We start from the raw sequence: 16,080 nt of genomic DNA, 5'->3' as shown, positions 1-16,080 counted from the left end.
TAGTTTTTTCAAATTTTGGCATTTGTGTTTGTTAAATATATAATAGTCTTAATATGTCCTGTGTCATTGTTCATCTCAAATGGCATTTACCTAATCATGAGACCTGCTAAGTACCTCATGCTTTTGCTTTTTTGTTTTTGTTGTTTTTTTTTTTTAATGTCCAGATATATAAAACCTTAGTTTACTTATTTACCATTTTACTGTGTATATTATTATTTACACCATGCAGATGCAGTCCTAGCTGCAGGTTAAATGTAACCTTTTTTTGTCGCTAAAATGAAGTTTGTTTATATAGAAGTCTGCGGGAAAACAGCTTGCTTCTTGATCCATGATCTCAATAAACAGGGGTCATAAACGTAGGCTAAAGGCATGTTAAATACAAGATGCTCACCTTTAAATTATGGTCCCCATTAGAATCAAAAAAGAGGAAAAAGCATGGTACTTTCAAATGGACCTATCTATTGTATGGTTGTGCAATGTCCCTCCCCGTTTTTTCCTTTGCTCTTCAAAACACTACTATGGTAATAGTTCATGTTTAACATCAAGACTTTGACCAGTAATCTCAGTGTATTAAGCCCATCCCTTATACACAGTATATGGATTTAGTAGAAATTCTAGATTTAAAAAGCCGCTGTTTTGAACATGGAGCCAGTGCACTTCCCTCCAGCACCATCCAGCAGAAAGACAAACTTAGCAGTTAGCTAGCTGTTAAACATTTAGCACCCAGAAATACGTCTTAATATTATTAAAGAAAAGGTTTGGAGCTTAAAAGAAAGCATGTAATGGGGTTGTTCCTCCAGTTAACCAGAAGCTTCAGTCCACATAAATGCCAGTTTTCTTCCTATTTAACTGTTTACAAGAAAGTGCTTCATAACAATTTATTACCTCAGTAGTGTTCAGGAATTGTCAGACCCCCAAAGTTATTAAAAAACATGCTGCTTATTTCTGGCGATCAGCAGCCACTATATTGAGAGTAAATGCTGAGCACACAATGGGCTTGGAAATTTGGGGAGCGTTACAATGACAAATCAGTGTTTATTCTGAGGTTCCTTGTTTTCAACACTGGATTCCCTGGACGAGTGTTTTATTTTGCAAGATATACTAAGACTCTGGGATTAGGTATCATATGTGTTTGTCTACAGGCTTTTGACGCCCTCTCAGTCACTCTCTCACCGTTTCATCTCCGCACTCTCCTCTCACTCATCATCTTTCAATGCTGCCTGATAGATATCATATATGAGGGCTATTATTTAATTTTTGATTTGCTCGGGCTGTTTTCCCTCAGCCATTACTCTAGCCGCTTAAGCTGTGATTGCTCTTGACATTTTAATAAGAAACTTTCCTGTGCTGACCCTAAGGTACCCACCACTATGTGTTCCGAATCACAAGTGAAATGTAACAGAAACTAAAGTGCAAAAGTAAACATTCAAAAATCCACCACGGTGTTCTCTTCCAGATTCAAACCCATATGGAAAAGATATATATAAATCTTATAAAGTTTGTATCTGTCTTGTGTGAAACTTGTATGAAAAGCATATAAGAGTGAAAACAGATATAAGATCCCTTGAAAAATTACATAATGAAACTTGTATGTTTTGGATACTTGCTAAAACAATGTATGAAAGTAATGAGAAAGTGGCCACTTTCATGAGTAAATAATATAAGCCTTATATGATTTACTCATGAAAGTGGCCACTTTCATGAGTAATCACATATAAGTTTTTACTATTTCTTTTCCATATGGGAATCCACAATTTCCACTGTAAACAAGTCAAGTTACTAGAGTCTCTCATGCATGTGTGTGCAATCCTTTGTTTTCCAGTGATACACTGATGATAGTGAATGTTTGCAAAAATTTCCCTCAGGATCAGGTTTTTTTTTTTTGTGACAGAACAGATGCCTAATCCCACAAACTGCAGATTCCTCACAACAGAGCAGATGCAACAAATGATTGCTCATCTTATTTTTGAGGATCACCCTCTTATCATTGAACAAAGTTATGACAAGATTTATTAATCATTTAAATGTTTGTTCTTTTTTATTCTTTATGTTAGCCACTTCATTGTCAGTTGGGATTTGAATGTATCTTTGGATTAAACGACTGTGCTGAATAAGTAGCATGGTGCAGGAATAATGTAACAATAATTAAAAACCACTGACAGGTGAAGTGAATACCATTGATCATCCTCATGTTATAGGTCCACAAAAAAACTGAAAAAAACACATTAAAATCCAGTTGTAATCACATTTTATTACAGCTAGATGATTTTTTTCATTAATGACATTGATGATTTTTCAAATGCCTCTTCAGTTCTGCTCGACAACCAATGTAACAGTGACATTGGGTCATCTATCTACATTTGTTGGTGTGCTAGTTTTCAAAAAAACATGCTTTGCATACATATGACCATTAATGGTAATCTTTATGTATCTCTATCTAACTTTTGGAATGTATTTATTTATTTAACCTTTTAAAAATGGTTTTAAAAATAGTTACGTTGTGATATTTTTGTTATATTTAAGGTGTTTTTTGCACATAGTGGCTTTTTTAAATTTTATTACCCTTAATAAAGGGTGATGGGTGTTTGTCATGACCCGGCTGGGCTGACAGCCAACATGGACACCTAAGTTTGTGAATGCGATAACTCAAGAACGACGTGACGTAGCAGCTTCAAATTGATACCATAGGTATATCTACTAGGAGGCTGAGAGGTATCACTGGAGGCCTCCAGTATTTTTATATCTGGTTATGCTGAGTTATTAGTTTACTTTACTGTTCCTGAACCTTTCAACATGTGGAGTTTGTTTGATCATGAAAAAGATGGCCCTACATTAAATCTAATGTTGCACGGTTACTAACTAGTTCCCCAACAGTCAATGTTCGTTTACATGTTCATTTAAAAGCCAGTATTACATTTAGCTATTAGTATGATAGTTTATAAAAGTATATAAAAAGCTTAGTAAACTAGTTAGAAAGCTAAAACTAACAGAAACAGAGTTGCTACAGTTGTTTGCATGCTTGTTGGAGTAAACATACAATCCCAATTGCAAATGCCATTTGATCAGCCTCCACTTGTCTTGGTAGGCTCATTACAAGATTTTGGTATTTGAGTGCAAGAATGTTCTCCTGTTGAGGATCAGAAGTATTTGTGAGGTCAGATACTGTGGCAGTAAAGCCAGAATCACCATTGAATTTCTAATTCATCCCAGAGCTGTGCAGTCAGGCTGTATCTCTCTGTGTGCTGTCTGCTTTTTCACTCATTTTCAGTCAGTGCAATACCATTTTCAAGGGAATGTTTGTCTTGTTGGGGTTTTTTTGGTTTTTTGGTTTTGTTTTTTTTCCTTAAGTCACTTAACACTGATCTATGGATCATTCAAGCATATAAATGGCACCGAACACAATGGATGAACCAGTATTGTATCATAACACACAACTTAGCAAAGAAACTATTTTAAATTGTTTTTTAGGCACTTTGTTTATATGAGCTGATGCAAAAACACATAACATGTTCTGCTTTTTTTTAATGAATGTATGATGAATATAACACAGTTTGACAGGCATAAAATAGTGTTTCTCCCAAAGATCTATTACCAGAAACCAAACCTCACAATTATATCACGATATTTAAAGGAACTCTTCGGGAACTTTACAGCCATGCTGTCACATGATAAAATAGGTTGTTGTAACTTTTGTCAAGCTTTTTAAACAGCTGCTTAAAGCACTCCTTTTTCACCATGTAACCATCCACTGCTTGCTCTTGCTGTCCTCACAAATGCTCACAAAAACCTGATATTTTTTGTTTTAAATTTACATATATTTCCTTGTTTTAGCAATTAATAGGATACATGAATGTTTTTCTACTGCCTGTAGGTGGCAGTACTGCATTTAGAAGTGGTTAACCTATCTCCATTAAACAAACAAAAAACCTGTTAACAGCTGCCAGCGTGTCTGAACAGTGACATTTACTTTTTACTACACAAACAAAAGAAGAAACTTAAAGACTAAAAGGTTACAACAACTGTTAAGTGGTTCTGAAAAATTCAATGAAATCTCTGCCAGAAATAGCTAGCATGTAATTTGGGAGTGCAGCGCAATGGACAGCCTTTAAAAAAAACAAAAAAGGCTGAACATCCCACCACACAGGTTAGTTTTATAAGAAATGAACTATTAGCATTAAAAATGAGCCCAAATCATTAGAAAAAATTACCTTTAACTTTTCCGTATACTTCTTTGTCTTTGACATGACAGCAGTCTCACAACCTTTTCATTTTTCTGAGCAGTCTACATTCTTACAGCCAGCAGCACAGCGCTCTATAAAAATAAATAAATAAATAAATGCATAGCTATGAATGGTACTCAGAATTTAATACTCATCTCACTTCTCAGGAAATACAAATACTTTCATAGCTAGAACTGCACTGCTTGATAGGTGAGACAAATGGCTCCCCCACTAACTTGTAATGGGCAAAGCCTTTTTTTTTTTTAGCTTTTGAAATTCTAGATCTATTTTCTTTAAGTGTAAGTGAAATACAGACAGGCTGTTAGAGGAGAGACAGTGGGGGTGGAGTATGGAGGGAGGTGAGATCTGAAAAATTGAAGATGGATTTCAGAGGGAGTGGTGTGTGGGCATCAGAATGCTGATGGTGCAGGAGAGCGTGCAACTTGGGAAATCTCTAGTCTGTATCGTTTCTCCACTTAAACATTAGGATCAGTTTCACTGTTAGGCTTTCATGAGTGTCCTAATGCCTCACGCACTTTTAGGTTCATGCATGTCATGCATGTGTATTTATACAATTAACTAATGATTGATCATCATCAACAACAAACTACTCATAACAACTGCGAAGACATTTTACTATGCAGTTGCATTTCAGTAAATGACCTCATCTCTAAGATTATTGTTATAACCTTCACATTTAAAATGAAAAGGGTCTGGTTTTTTGTTTGTTTTTTTGTTTTAATATAGAATTCAAATTAAACTGTGTTTGGCAAACAAAAAAGAATACCATGAGGAGGTTTCTGTTAACAATAATGCTCAACAGAAATCATTTCACTGAGCAATACCAAGATAATTGAACACAGAGAGAATTATTTTACATTGCTGGCTTTAATGCACAAGTGACATTCATCAGAACGGAAATGACTGAAAGCACATAATTGATGGGAAATGCTTTTCTTTTTCTTTATACTGTTTTGCACTTACAATTCATTTTAATCTTAAGAATTTATAACACAGTCTAAGTCTTATCTGTCTCAAGAAGATAAAAAGTAGATCCAATCACTTTTTTGTTTTTTGGGGTTTTTGTAAGCATATTTGCCTCTGTAAGGCATCTTTCCCAATGGCTTATGGTGTTACATTGTGCTGTTATCTGCTCTGGAGTCTGTTCTAATTGTTCATAATTTTATTTAGCTAATCTAAATGAAATAAATATGATGGAGATACAACACATATGAAAACATACATGTTATATGAACATGCTGCATTCAAAACCTGTATGATCAGTATGGACTTATAGCACAGTGGTTGTAAGGTAATTATTTTCCCACATGCAAAATGCAGGTCACCTTTTATATCCTGAAGTAAGAAGTAAGATAAGACCTCCAGACAACTCTGATCTTTGCATGTATCCACCACGACTTTCCCCTGTGCTGTACCATCACTAGGACAGTGTGAAGATGGTTCTGGCAGTGCAAGATTTGTATCTGGACTGTTTCCTCACCTTTGCACGAGGTGACAGGATAGCAAGGTTACAGAATAGCACTGATGCCGGTCTCATCTCTACAGGAAGAATAAGATGCAATATTCCCCATTCAGAAATGGCAAAGTTTATCAGCCTTTGAGAAAAGCATCATGTTATGGTATTGTGTTGCATCTCAGATGCATTGCTTCACATCAGTGAGCTGCAAGTATATAGTTCTGGAGGAAAAAACAGTGAGAGCACTCCTTTATCCAGAAACCTTTACATGCTTACAGTGAGTGTGGGCTTCAGGGCAGTTACAGACCTGTCCTCACCACTAAACTGTCCAAATCTAGTGTGTTACTGAAGGTAGTGGTGATGGATTATCTGCCCTCCAGAATTCTCAATTATTCTCCTCCCCTCTGTGGACTGGCAATTAAGTTTGTTATTGCCGCAGGTGATTTAAGTGCGACTGACAGACTAACATATGATTTCTTTTTTTTTGTAGGCTAAATGATTTTTTCTTGTCACTCGGTGCTGTTAGTCTTCTCTTCCCTTCTGTGTAGTAGTCAACATTTGTTATTTAGGAATATATAAATGACCTAAAAACCAGTTTCATCTTAAAGTTGTTATAATACAATCAGAAATACGAAACAGTACATTATTATTTTAATTTATATAAACTTTAACTATGTTTGATACCATTTTTAATTTCTCATGCCACTGTTTTCTCCTCTTCTGTCCTTCTAATTCGTTTTTGTGAAAACACATCACAACGGTGGTAATTCAACCCACTGGAAGTTGCATTACATATAAGCAGTATTTATTAAAGGTAAATAATTAGAGCATTAGTGTAGTAATTAATTAGTAACAGAGGCTTTGCAAATGAAAGGAGCCTGAAAACAAATATTTGCACGTCCGGGAATCTACTTTCTTTTCCTCTGATGTCGTTCTTGTCTGTCTTTGCTTTGGCCTCATGTGGATATCTCCCTCTTTGTGTAAGATAAAGGACCTGTCTATAGTGGTTTCTATACTGTTTCCTCTGGCATCTCATCAGATATCACAGTGAGCAGGATCAGGATCCATTTACTGTCTTATAAAACAACCGGTCCCTTGCCAGTTTGGTACAAAATGATTCCATAAACAAAGTCACAATGTCTGCCCCAGTAAAAGGCCTTATGGGAGCAATGACACCTTATGAGCAATTTACGCTCCTGGCCTGGAGTTTTTTTGGGGTTTTTTTTAGCTCCACTCTTCTTGTTTTCTCCTCCCTCTGTCCTTTCATCTAATTATGTTACTACATTATATTCATTACAATTCTAAGTGATATGTAATCACTGCCAAATGTAATAGAGTGAAGTCATCTGTAATATTATTAATAATATGACCTCTTTTCTGTGTCTTGTCTCTCTCCCTCTGCAATCTAGTTGAGGAAGGCAGTGATGGACCACATCTCAGACTCTTTCCTAGAAACCAACGTCCCTCTGCTGGTGCTTATTGAAGCAGCTAAGAGTGGAAACGAGAAGGAGGTCAAGGAGTACGCCCAGGTGTTCCGTGAGCACGCCAACAAGCTGGTGGAGGTCAGTCATGAATTAAACACGGGGCCACAATCACACACGTACACATGCTCACTGATTCTCTTACTTTATATTAAATGACGCGTAGCAAGAAAAAAAATATAGAAAGTTTATAACTTTACATTTTACCTTTAAATGAAAGAGTGAGCAGGCAAACTGCAACTGAACATGTAATAATTTAAAAAATGTAGAGGTGGGGGTTTTTTTTACCTTTTCATTTCCCTAGAAATAAACTGCTGGACTGAAAAGAATATTCTGTGTATTAAATGCACTAACAGAAGCAAGTGTGCATGTTCATGTGCACTTGACAATTAGCCATTGTCTCTTTGGCTTTGTTGGCCGAGTAGTCTTAGCTGCATGGAGACGGTATGAAGAGGTTTGACTCTTGCTTAAAGAAGTATTAGGTTAAAAAAATCCTTTTTACTGCCTGACTGCATCCTAATTTGAGGCGTTCAATTATGCTAAGTCATAGACAGTGAATGGCATGCTGACCATAGGTCTTCACAGTGGCCTGTCTGAACTGCTACCAAAATTTTAAGGCTGCATTGAGGAAGTTATAGTCCATCTCTCTTTCTCTTCTACTGACTAAGTCTCCAAGGCCAATCAAAACCTCAAAAACCAGATTACTGTGAACTGCTTCTAACCTTTTGGGGAATAAGTCCAAGTAGTTTAGTCATATGCATCTGATTCCTTTTACTGCTGAACAGCCATTTGCCTCCCTTCATCTCTACATAGAAAGCATAGTGGAAGCAACACACTCACACACATTCTAAACCCAATACACTGTCGCCATGCTTGTAGCCTAACAAAATATGCTTGAGGTTGAAGCTATATGCCAATAGCACATATGGTACACGAGCCATTATGGCAGCGATAAAGACAGTGTTACTGACAAACATTTAAGGATAACATCATGTCAGACATGCTGCATCTTGTGCCTTATCCATGTGAATGAATGGATGCTCTCCTTTGAGGGTGCCTAAAGTTCCTGGTTTAAAAAAACCCCAACCTGTGACCTGGGAACTCGGTATGGGGTATGTTTTTTGGTGTAATTTTGGTGGTCTCACCATACGGAGGTTATTTGTGGGGGTCTTGAGGGGGTAAAAGTGTTCCAATAGCTAGGAATCTGGTATTGGGGGTTTCTTGGGCAGGCATTTTGGATGACGAGGTGCCCTATAGGGATCTATTCCAGTCCATTTTAAATGGACTGTCCAAATACTAGGCAGCACGGTGGCATGGTGGAGCACTGTTGCTGCACAGCAAGAAGGTCCTGAGTTCATTCCACCATCAGGCCGGGGTCTTTCTGTGTGGAGTTTGCATGTTCTCCCCGTGTTTGCATTGGTTCCCTCCGGGTACTCCGGCTTCCTCCCACCGTCCAAAGACATGCAATTAGTGAGGATAGTTTAATTGATTAATCCAAATTGCCCATAGGTGTGAATGTGGGAGTGAATGTGAGCGTGAATGGTTGTCTGTCTCTGTGTGTTGGCCCTGCGACAGACTGGCGACCTGTCCAGGGTGTACCCTGCCTCTTGCCCTATGACAGCTGGGATACGCTCCAGAGCCCCCCGTGACCCTGAAAAGGACAAGTGGAAGCGAATGGATGGACGGATGGATGGATATCCAAATACTAATTCATCAGTAATTTCCCAGGATCACTGTAAAGACGAATGGAATATCACAAAATATCCATGAGAAATAGTGAGAAAGCTTAAAAATGTGGAAGAATATGTGTTGTGTTTCACTTGAAGTTGGTTTTAGGACATTCCATATTGCTTTTATGAGGTTTTCGTTTATTGCCCATCCACTCAACGGCAGGAAGATAGCGGATGGAGTCCTGTGATAAATGTCTGTGCCCTTTGATGGGAGTTGCCTTTTGTTCTCATGGTCCATTCAGGGGAGCCTTTAGAACCTTTAGAGCCTTTATGTGGGCCTCTCGTAAAATACTGTCACTTAAAACAGCACTCTAGCTTTCGTTGACTTCAGCTGAGCGAGTGAGTGATTTGTGTGCCCTTTTGGTTTCCCCCAGCTGTTTGTTGATGAGAGGAGTCCTGACTGATGCTACACTCAAAATCTGTGCTTTGCATACAGCAATCTTAAAGCTTTCTGTAGCCCTGGGACATTTCAGGCAGATGAATTCTGTTCTCCTTATAAAGGAAAAAGGAAGAAACGTTGCCTTGTGTTTATATGCAGTTGTTTGTATGCATTGAGTTGGCTGTAAACTGCAGTCAAACCTGAGGGTAGTTTATCAGCTGTACATTGGTTTGTTGCAAGTTGTTTGTGGCTTGTTGCAAGTTGTTGTTAGCAGGTACAAAACCCAGATCAGCTGTGTGTGCAAATTATGTTATCGATCAAAATGAAAAATATTTATGACAAAGTTGTTTCTAGCTGCGAACACATAATGTCCACATTAGAATTGTTCTTGGACATTAAAATTGTATAACAGTATCCTGACTGTTGCTGTCTGGTTGTTTCAGGTCACTTATTCTCTTTTAACGGTTTCACAATATGCTTCTAATGGAGCTAGTTCTACACAAACTTTTTTTTGGTATAAAGATGATATTTTCCAATGAAGACTGATTGAGAAAAGATATTTTCATGCCCCAGAGCTCTGTAGGGTTAAATTGGTTCATCAAATGCAACCTGCAGCGCAGCACAAGCATCTAAATTTCCGTTCATGAGATAATGAGGTGCTATGTCAATAAAGTTCTCTTACAGTGCTCAAGCCATGATTGTATGCCTACATCTATGGTTTCCTTTGAGTGATTGGAATTAGTTATTATTGTGGCAGAACACTGACTCGGCTGTCACGCAGTTAAGTTTTTTAAGCAAACTTATTAAAGGAGCTTATAGAATAGTGATCAGCTCATTTGAGCATTTTTCCTTCATCAGATTTAATACTAAGGAAGCATTAAATTTGATGTTTGAATGATAAATTGATTTGATTCTTAGATAAGTGTCATGCTGCAGTTAGAGAAACATTATTTTAAGTATTCCAATTAAAACTTCAAAACATAATGTACAACACATATTAGCAGCTTTGTAAGTGCATGTTTCATCTGAGAAAAGTGAACCACTATGTAGCCATATGGAAAAGTAATGTACTCACGTGTATCTCACTGACCACTCAAAGTTGTTTAGACTACAAGTCACATTTAATCATGCATGTGCATTCATCCAGCTTTGTATTCTACAAGTTTTAAGCACTTTATCTACATCAATCCAAGCCTAATTTTTTTCGAATCACTATTTTACTTAACATGCATGTCTTTGGTATGTGTTAAGAACCCAGAAACCTTGCTGTAAGGCAGCAATTTTAAACCAATACACCAACCTGAAAAGTATTTCCTGTTTTATCGTTCTTTTCTCTTTGTTCTTCCTTTTTCTCTTCACTTCGTCCTCACCCTAACTAGTGTAGGCAGATGGCCACCTTTCTGCAGCCTGACTCTGCGAGAGGTTTCTCCTTATTAAAAGTCGACATTTTCTTTCTCCACATTGTGACCAATTGCTTGTTTCCTTTGTTTTCTTCTTCTTAGTATTGTCAGGTCTTTACTTTGCAGGATAAAGTACCCTATAAGTACTGTTAAAGACTGTTTGTTGCAAAGAAAAGGTAATATCATATCACAAATCCCAATACATACCAAATTAAAAAGTGCCATATGGATATTACAAGTTTAGAGTGTGCAATGAGCAGCTCTGCGCCTTTGTCAGGGTAAGCATGTAAATTACTTGTCCATACTAGCTAATACACTCACGGCTGTCCTATATAGCAGGCAATATCATTGTCTTTCCTGTCATCATCATTATTCGTGCTATCGTAGACATAGTCATCATAGCCACCATTGCAATCCTCTAATATATTATGGTAATTAACATTCTGATGAATGTCACTGCAGTCATCTCCCTGATGTCAGGGAGGAGCTGTCTTAAGCCATTAGAACAGAGTTTAGACACGATCAGAATCAAAGTAAAGTCAAATCAAAGTGCCTCTTTTCATGTCTGCTTGGTTTCCATTTAATTCTGCCCCATTTGGCTCCACAGTATACAATGTGTGTCTTTTCTTTCACTATTGTTCTTTTGTCACTTCGGTGATGAGCAAAGTTTACCCTGAGGACTCCCTTAATCACATCATATTCATTACACCAGCTTGACCACTAACAGGAAGTAAATAAACTTTAAGCTGAGGATGTGATTGCCTTAAAGGACTGTAATGACAATGGGCCTGCCATAGCCAAGCAAAGATTGTCTGTAACTTCCAGAATTGATACTCTCAGTTGTATCAATTTGGTCACGTTTCCTTTTCCTGTTTTTTGTATGGGATACATGCACAGAGAAATACAGCGATAGCTCCTTTTCAAGTCAGAGAGATAAATTTCTGGGTATCTGTGTATCACTATTCTATTAGCACAGATTGTGCTAATTAATTCCCATGACTATCCTTAATGAGGACCTAATACTAACCCATCATCAGTCCAAACAGATGCATCAGGGGTAACAGAATAACAAACTTTGACTCCACTTACACAGAAGCTTCTAAGATAAAAGAAATGAAATTTGCAAAAGAAAAAAATATTGTGCTATAATATGTCCACTCTCAGGATTTCATGCATACATGCATTACATAAACATTCAGTATATCCTTATATATATTTAAGGCATAACTTTTACATAACCTGTTGTTGAATCACAAATTTACTGTAGTGCAACTATAGTCTAGATATTTTTCCAAGTTGCTTGTTCAGTTCTGGCTGTTATCATTGGAGCTATTTAAATGTTTAGATAGCAATAAACTATTTCAACATGGGGGGGGTGGTTAAATATAAATTCATGAAAAAAAGCCTTTCAGTATGAACGATAGATCTCTTTTGATCTTTACTTCTAACCGCTCTTTCCTGACTAACTGTATTTGTCTTGCTGTAATTGTTTGTTTTCTACTTTCTACTAAGTACATATGTACAGTTTCATTTGGACCTTTTCTATTACATCTGCAGACCGAGCTCACCACTGCCCACATGGATGTGCTCTTGTTAATTTAAACACAAGATGAATATCCAATCTTTTAAAGTTACCGTAGTTCCTTTTTATTACCACTGCAGTGAGATTCTATACGTGCCAGCAATTCTTGGACATCTAAAGGACGTTACGCTCCATCACTATTCTAATGTCAGAATCAGATTTTCCTCTGACCTTGACTCCATCTTGGAGCAGTTCTGTTCAGCAGCTGTGGCATTATGAAGGACACTTCTACATATGCTTTATCTCTGAAATACCTCTGCAGTGCTTTCAGAATCATGCTTGGTAAACACACAAATCCACATGACGTCTGATGCATGATTAGGTTGCTTGGCTACTATCAACCTCTTTGCGAGCTTTATAGATTTTTGTCTTTTTAAATGTTGTTTGATGAGATTTAAAAAGTCTATTTGTTTGTCACAGATTGTGCAACAGCTTAATCCCTTGAGTTAAATATGCAATAATTACTCACAGCAAATGTAATATTTCCTGTTTAAGAATTTGGTGTGTTGTTGTCTGCGAGCTGTGGAGCTTTCTCCATACGTGGCTGCAACTTTTGCTGGTCAGTTAATCTTCATCAGTTCATTAGCTTTTCTTACTTTTGATTTACAGCAGCAACCTTACTTTGGACATGGAGTGAATAAAGGGGATAGTCATACCCTCTGTGATTACGCATAATCAATACAAAATTGAATGTAACAAATACTGAACTGGCCTTCGGGGCTCAACGACATGAGACAGACTGCAGCACTAAACATTCTTCTGAGGTCACCGCATTAAGCACTTTACTGGACGGTTAACTGGGAAGTGGATGGATCACTGTTGGAACAAGTCTATTTGTGATGACCTGAACCTGTAGGCCAACATTAATCCTCTCTTTGCATTCAAAGTTTTTAGCCCCCCAAAGAAATCGCCCTTTGAAAGATTGGGAGTGCATTAAAAGGTTCATCACATGCTACCTAATCCACCTCATGTTGTTCCCTTTTGGAGTTATTTTGATAGCAGGTGTGTTGATAGCAAGAAAATTCCATAAACAAATGCAGATACACAAGCACAGTCTCATTCGAAGTGATTTCTTTTATCATTTGGATTCTTCCAATAAATCATGTGATTGGATGCAAATTCATACTGCTGCTTTTAAAATCCACACTTTATGCTTGTGTTCATTTTGAATTCTTTACCATATTCAATATGTGATACACAAATGCATCTGCTATAAACTTGATCAACAACAGCAGCCTTTACATGAGTGAAAGTACATGCAGCTACTTGAAATTAAGCACTTATTATGTGAAGCTAGTTTTTCCACTGGGTGGAGTTTCTCTGATCTAAAGACGCCGTCTTTTTTGTGGTCACCTTTGACTGCAAGTTTAAATCCGCTTAAAGTTTGAAAGGGAAGTTCTTCTCCTCAGTTTTACTTTTCACGAAATGACCACGAGATGAGATGGGAGTTAAGGTTAAAGTTTAGCACAAGGGAAGTAGAGGAAGTACTTTCATTTTCTCAGCAAAGCAGGTAAAACTGTTGAGCGCACATTGAGTGCATGCTGAACATCCCTGGAACTGTGGGTGTATTTTTTATAGTCAAAACTATTGTACTTTTGTATTTCCCTGTGGTACTGTAGCAAACTATAGTCGTGATACAAAGCCAGCTGGCACAAGATCACTGCCCAGCACCTATAAGAGTCTTTGAGGCAGGTGTTTTGTTTTTTGTGTGGTGCTTATTCCTCAGGCCTCTTGGTGCTTTTCTACCCATCAAAGATATCTAATGGGCAGCCAAGGTTTTTACACATTGCAGGGCATGTCAGACCTGAAAGTGTACCGTCAGTTCAGTCCATTAGAATTCAAAGACAGAACGGAGGAGAGGTATACCTCTGAGGGAAGTACAAAGGGGATTTTGAAAGAGTGTGGTTTGAAAGAAAAAAAAAACAGTTGGCTGCATCATTAGGAAGTAATACTAACTATAATAGACCCAGTAGTGATTGAAATAAACTAGACAAGAGTTTCCCTGGTAATAAAAACGAGTCTGTAATATACTGACAATATCTGATGTCTCCAGAGAGCAAATGTCAATCCCAGTTCAGTGAAGTCTGTAAAAATGTAGTCTGTAAAAGATCAGATCAAAGTTTATTCAAATAAATAAATATAAGATAAGATTATAAGAATAAACCTATTTCTATTGGTAACTGACATGTTCAGTGGTCTTAATTTCACTTAAAAATTATTAATTTTTTTATTTTATAAATTGCAGTTTTAATGATGCAATATATTAAATTTAATAAATGATTAAAGTGGATCCATTAAATTAATTCAGCTGTTTAGCTGTGGCTCCCATGAAGTGTCTTTAATTAACTCAATCTTATAGACTTTAAATTCGCTTCCTAATGACTTCTTGGAAACAGTCTTTAAAAAAGAGTGGCGCAATCTGCACAACAGAGGTCACACAACACTGTACTGACGCTATTAAGCCAAAGAAAGTGTGTGAGGGACATGCTTTTAAAGTCATGAATTTAGATTTGTGAACATATGTAAAGAAACAAATTGTCTACATTTAAAAAGCAGAAATAACGCTATTTTTAAGTTGATTTGATTAAACCAGAACTGTAAAGAAAACATTTTAATTTCCACGTTTAAATTGATGCAAGTGAGGCTACCAGACCCACCAGACCAGTGGCTGCCACTCTACCAGACTGACCTTGGTCACAAATAACAAAGCACTTTTTTTGTCCTTTTTGTCACGCCTTGCACACACCTATGGGCATCCTCTGACTTATTAATTACATTTAATATTTAATTAAATTACAGAATTATATTAAAACTCTCCCTACATGTCCATAAACACTAATATTTACTGTTTTCTAAAAGTGAAAATATTCTGAATTTGATATATAAATACATATTTCGTTTCGGACATGTTTTGAAATGTAGCCTTTTTCAATAAGACAAGGCCACAGACCAGTAATATGTTTTTTCTTCTTCTTTTTGTTTGTTTTTTTAGCACATGAGAAATACGAGGCTCGATTAAGGCTTTTTCTTCCGATTCCCAACCCACGGCCTTTTTCCTTTCTATAGTTAACTGTGTACTGCGTGTACTGCTCACAAAACTGCAAACCAAAATGAAAACCCCCACACTTTCAAAAGAGGGTTGTTAATGGTTTGGGGGATTTTTGCCATGATTTTTTCTTTCGTTTTATTTATGTGCAAAATATCACGGCAGACTTTCAGCTACAGTATTTCATATTTTACATCAATTGAAGCGTGTACTAATGTATAAATATTCAAGTTAACAGGCTAAAGGCTAAGGCTTTTGTTATTCTAAGAACATTACATTGGATAATCAGGTCAAAACAAAATTTTCTGCAGATTTGGGAAAACAAAGAAAACTGGCAGCTAAAGGGAGACCCAGTCCCTGCGCTTAGCAGTCATTTCTTACAATTTAGTATTGAGGGTGGTCTTAGGGGGATCAAACCTAAAGTAAAGTAATCTGATCAGTACTGCTACAGGCCACAAACAGTAAGTCTCAGCCTTGAGAGGTTCTCACTGAAAGAGAGTCACTGCTAAAGCTGGAGTCATTGATTTCTCTCAACTGTACTGTTCCACGTTACAGTGGTGCTATGGCCTGATATTTTAGCACTACCATCATTATCACATATTATTCTTGTCTGCTCAGTATTAACATCGGACTTATGGAAATAGTATGACAGGAGATGAGGCTAAACTATTTGCACTGATCATAAGCTTTAAAGGTAAGATGTGTATAATAAAAATAGTAATTCTTTCTCCACAGTGGCAGATGCTGAGCAGACATTGCCAAACA

The 16,080-nt window shown here is 37.1% G+C and overlaps 1 protein-coding gene across 1 annotated transcript in view; it reads left to right on the top strand.

The window, feature by feature from the left end:
• The window catches only part of ctnna2 (catenin (cadherin-associated protein), alpha 2), a 320,434-nt gene that overhangs the window by 236,873 nt on the left and 67,481 nt on the right, over positions 1 to 16,080 (top strand). The window contains exon 9 of the mRNA XM_005748704.1: positions 7,107 to 7,259. Coding sequence (XP_005748761.1) covers positions 7,107 to 7,259 — 153 coding nt within the window. The remainder of the gene's footprint in view (positions 1 to 7,106; positions 7,260 to 16,080) is intronic.

Source organism: Pundamilia nyererei, unplaced genomic scaffold, assembly GCF_000239375.1.
Source record: "Pundamilia nyererei isolate P.nyererei 1_Seehausen unplaced genomic scaffold, PunNye1.0 scaffold00227, whole genome shotgun sequence".
Classification (NCBI taxonomy): Eukaryota; Metazoa; Chordata; class Actinopteri; order Cichliformes; family Cichlidae; genus Pundamilia; species Pundamilia nyererei.
The sequence above is the reverse complement of the archived record's forward strand: the minus strand, read 5'-3'. Positions and strand labels throughout refer to the sequence as shown.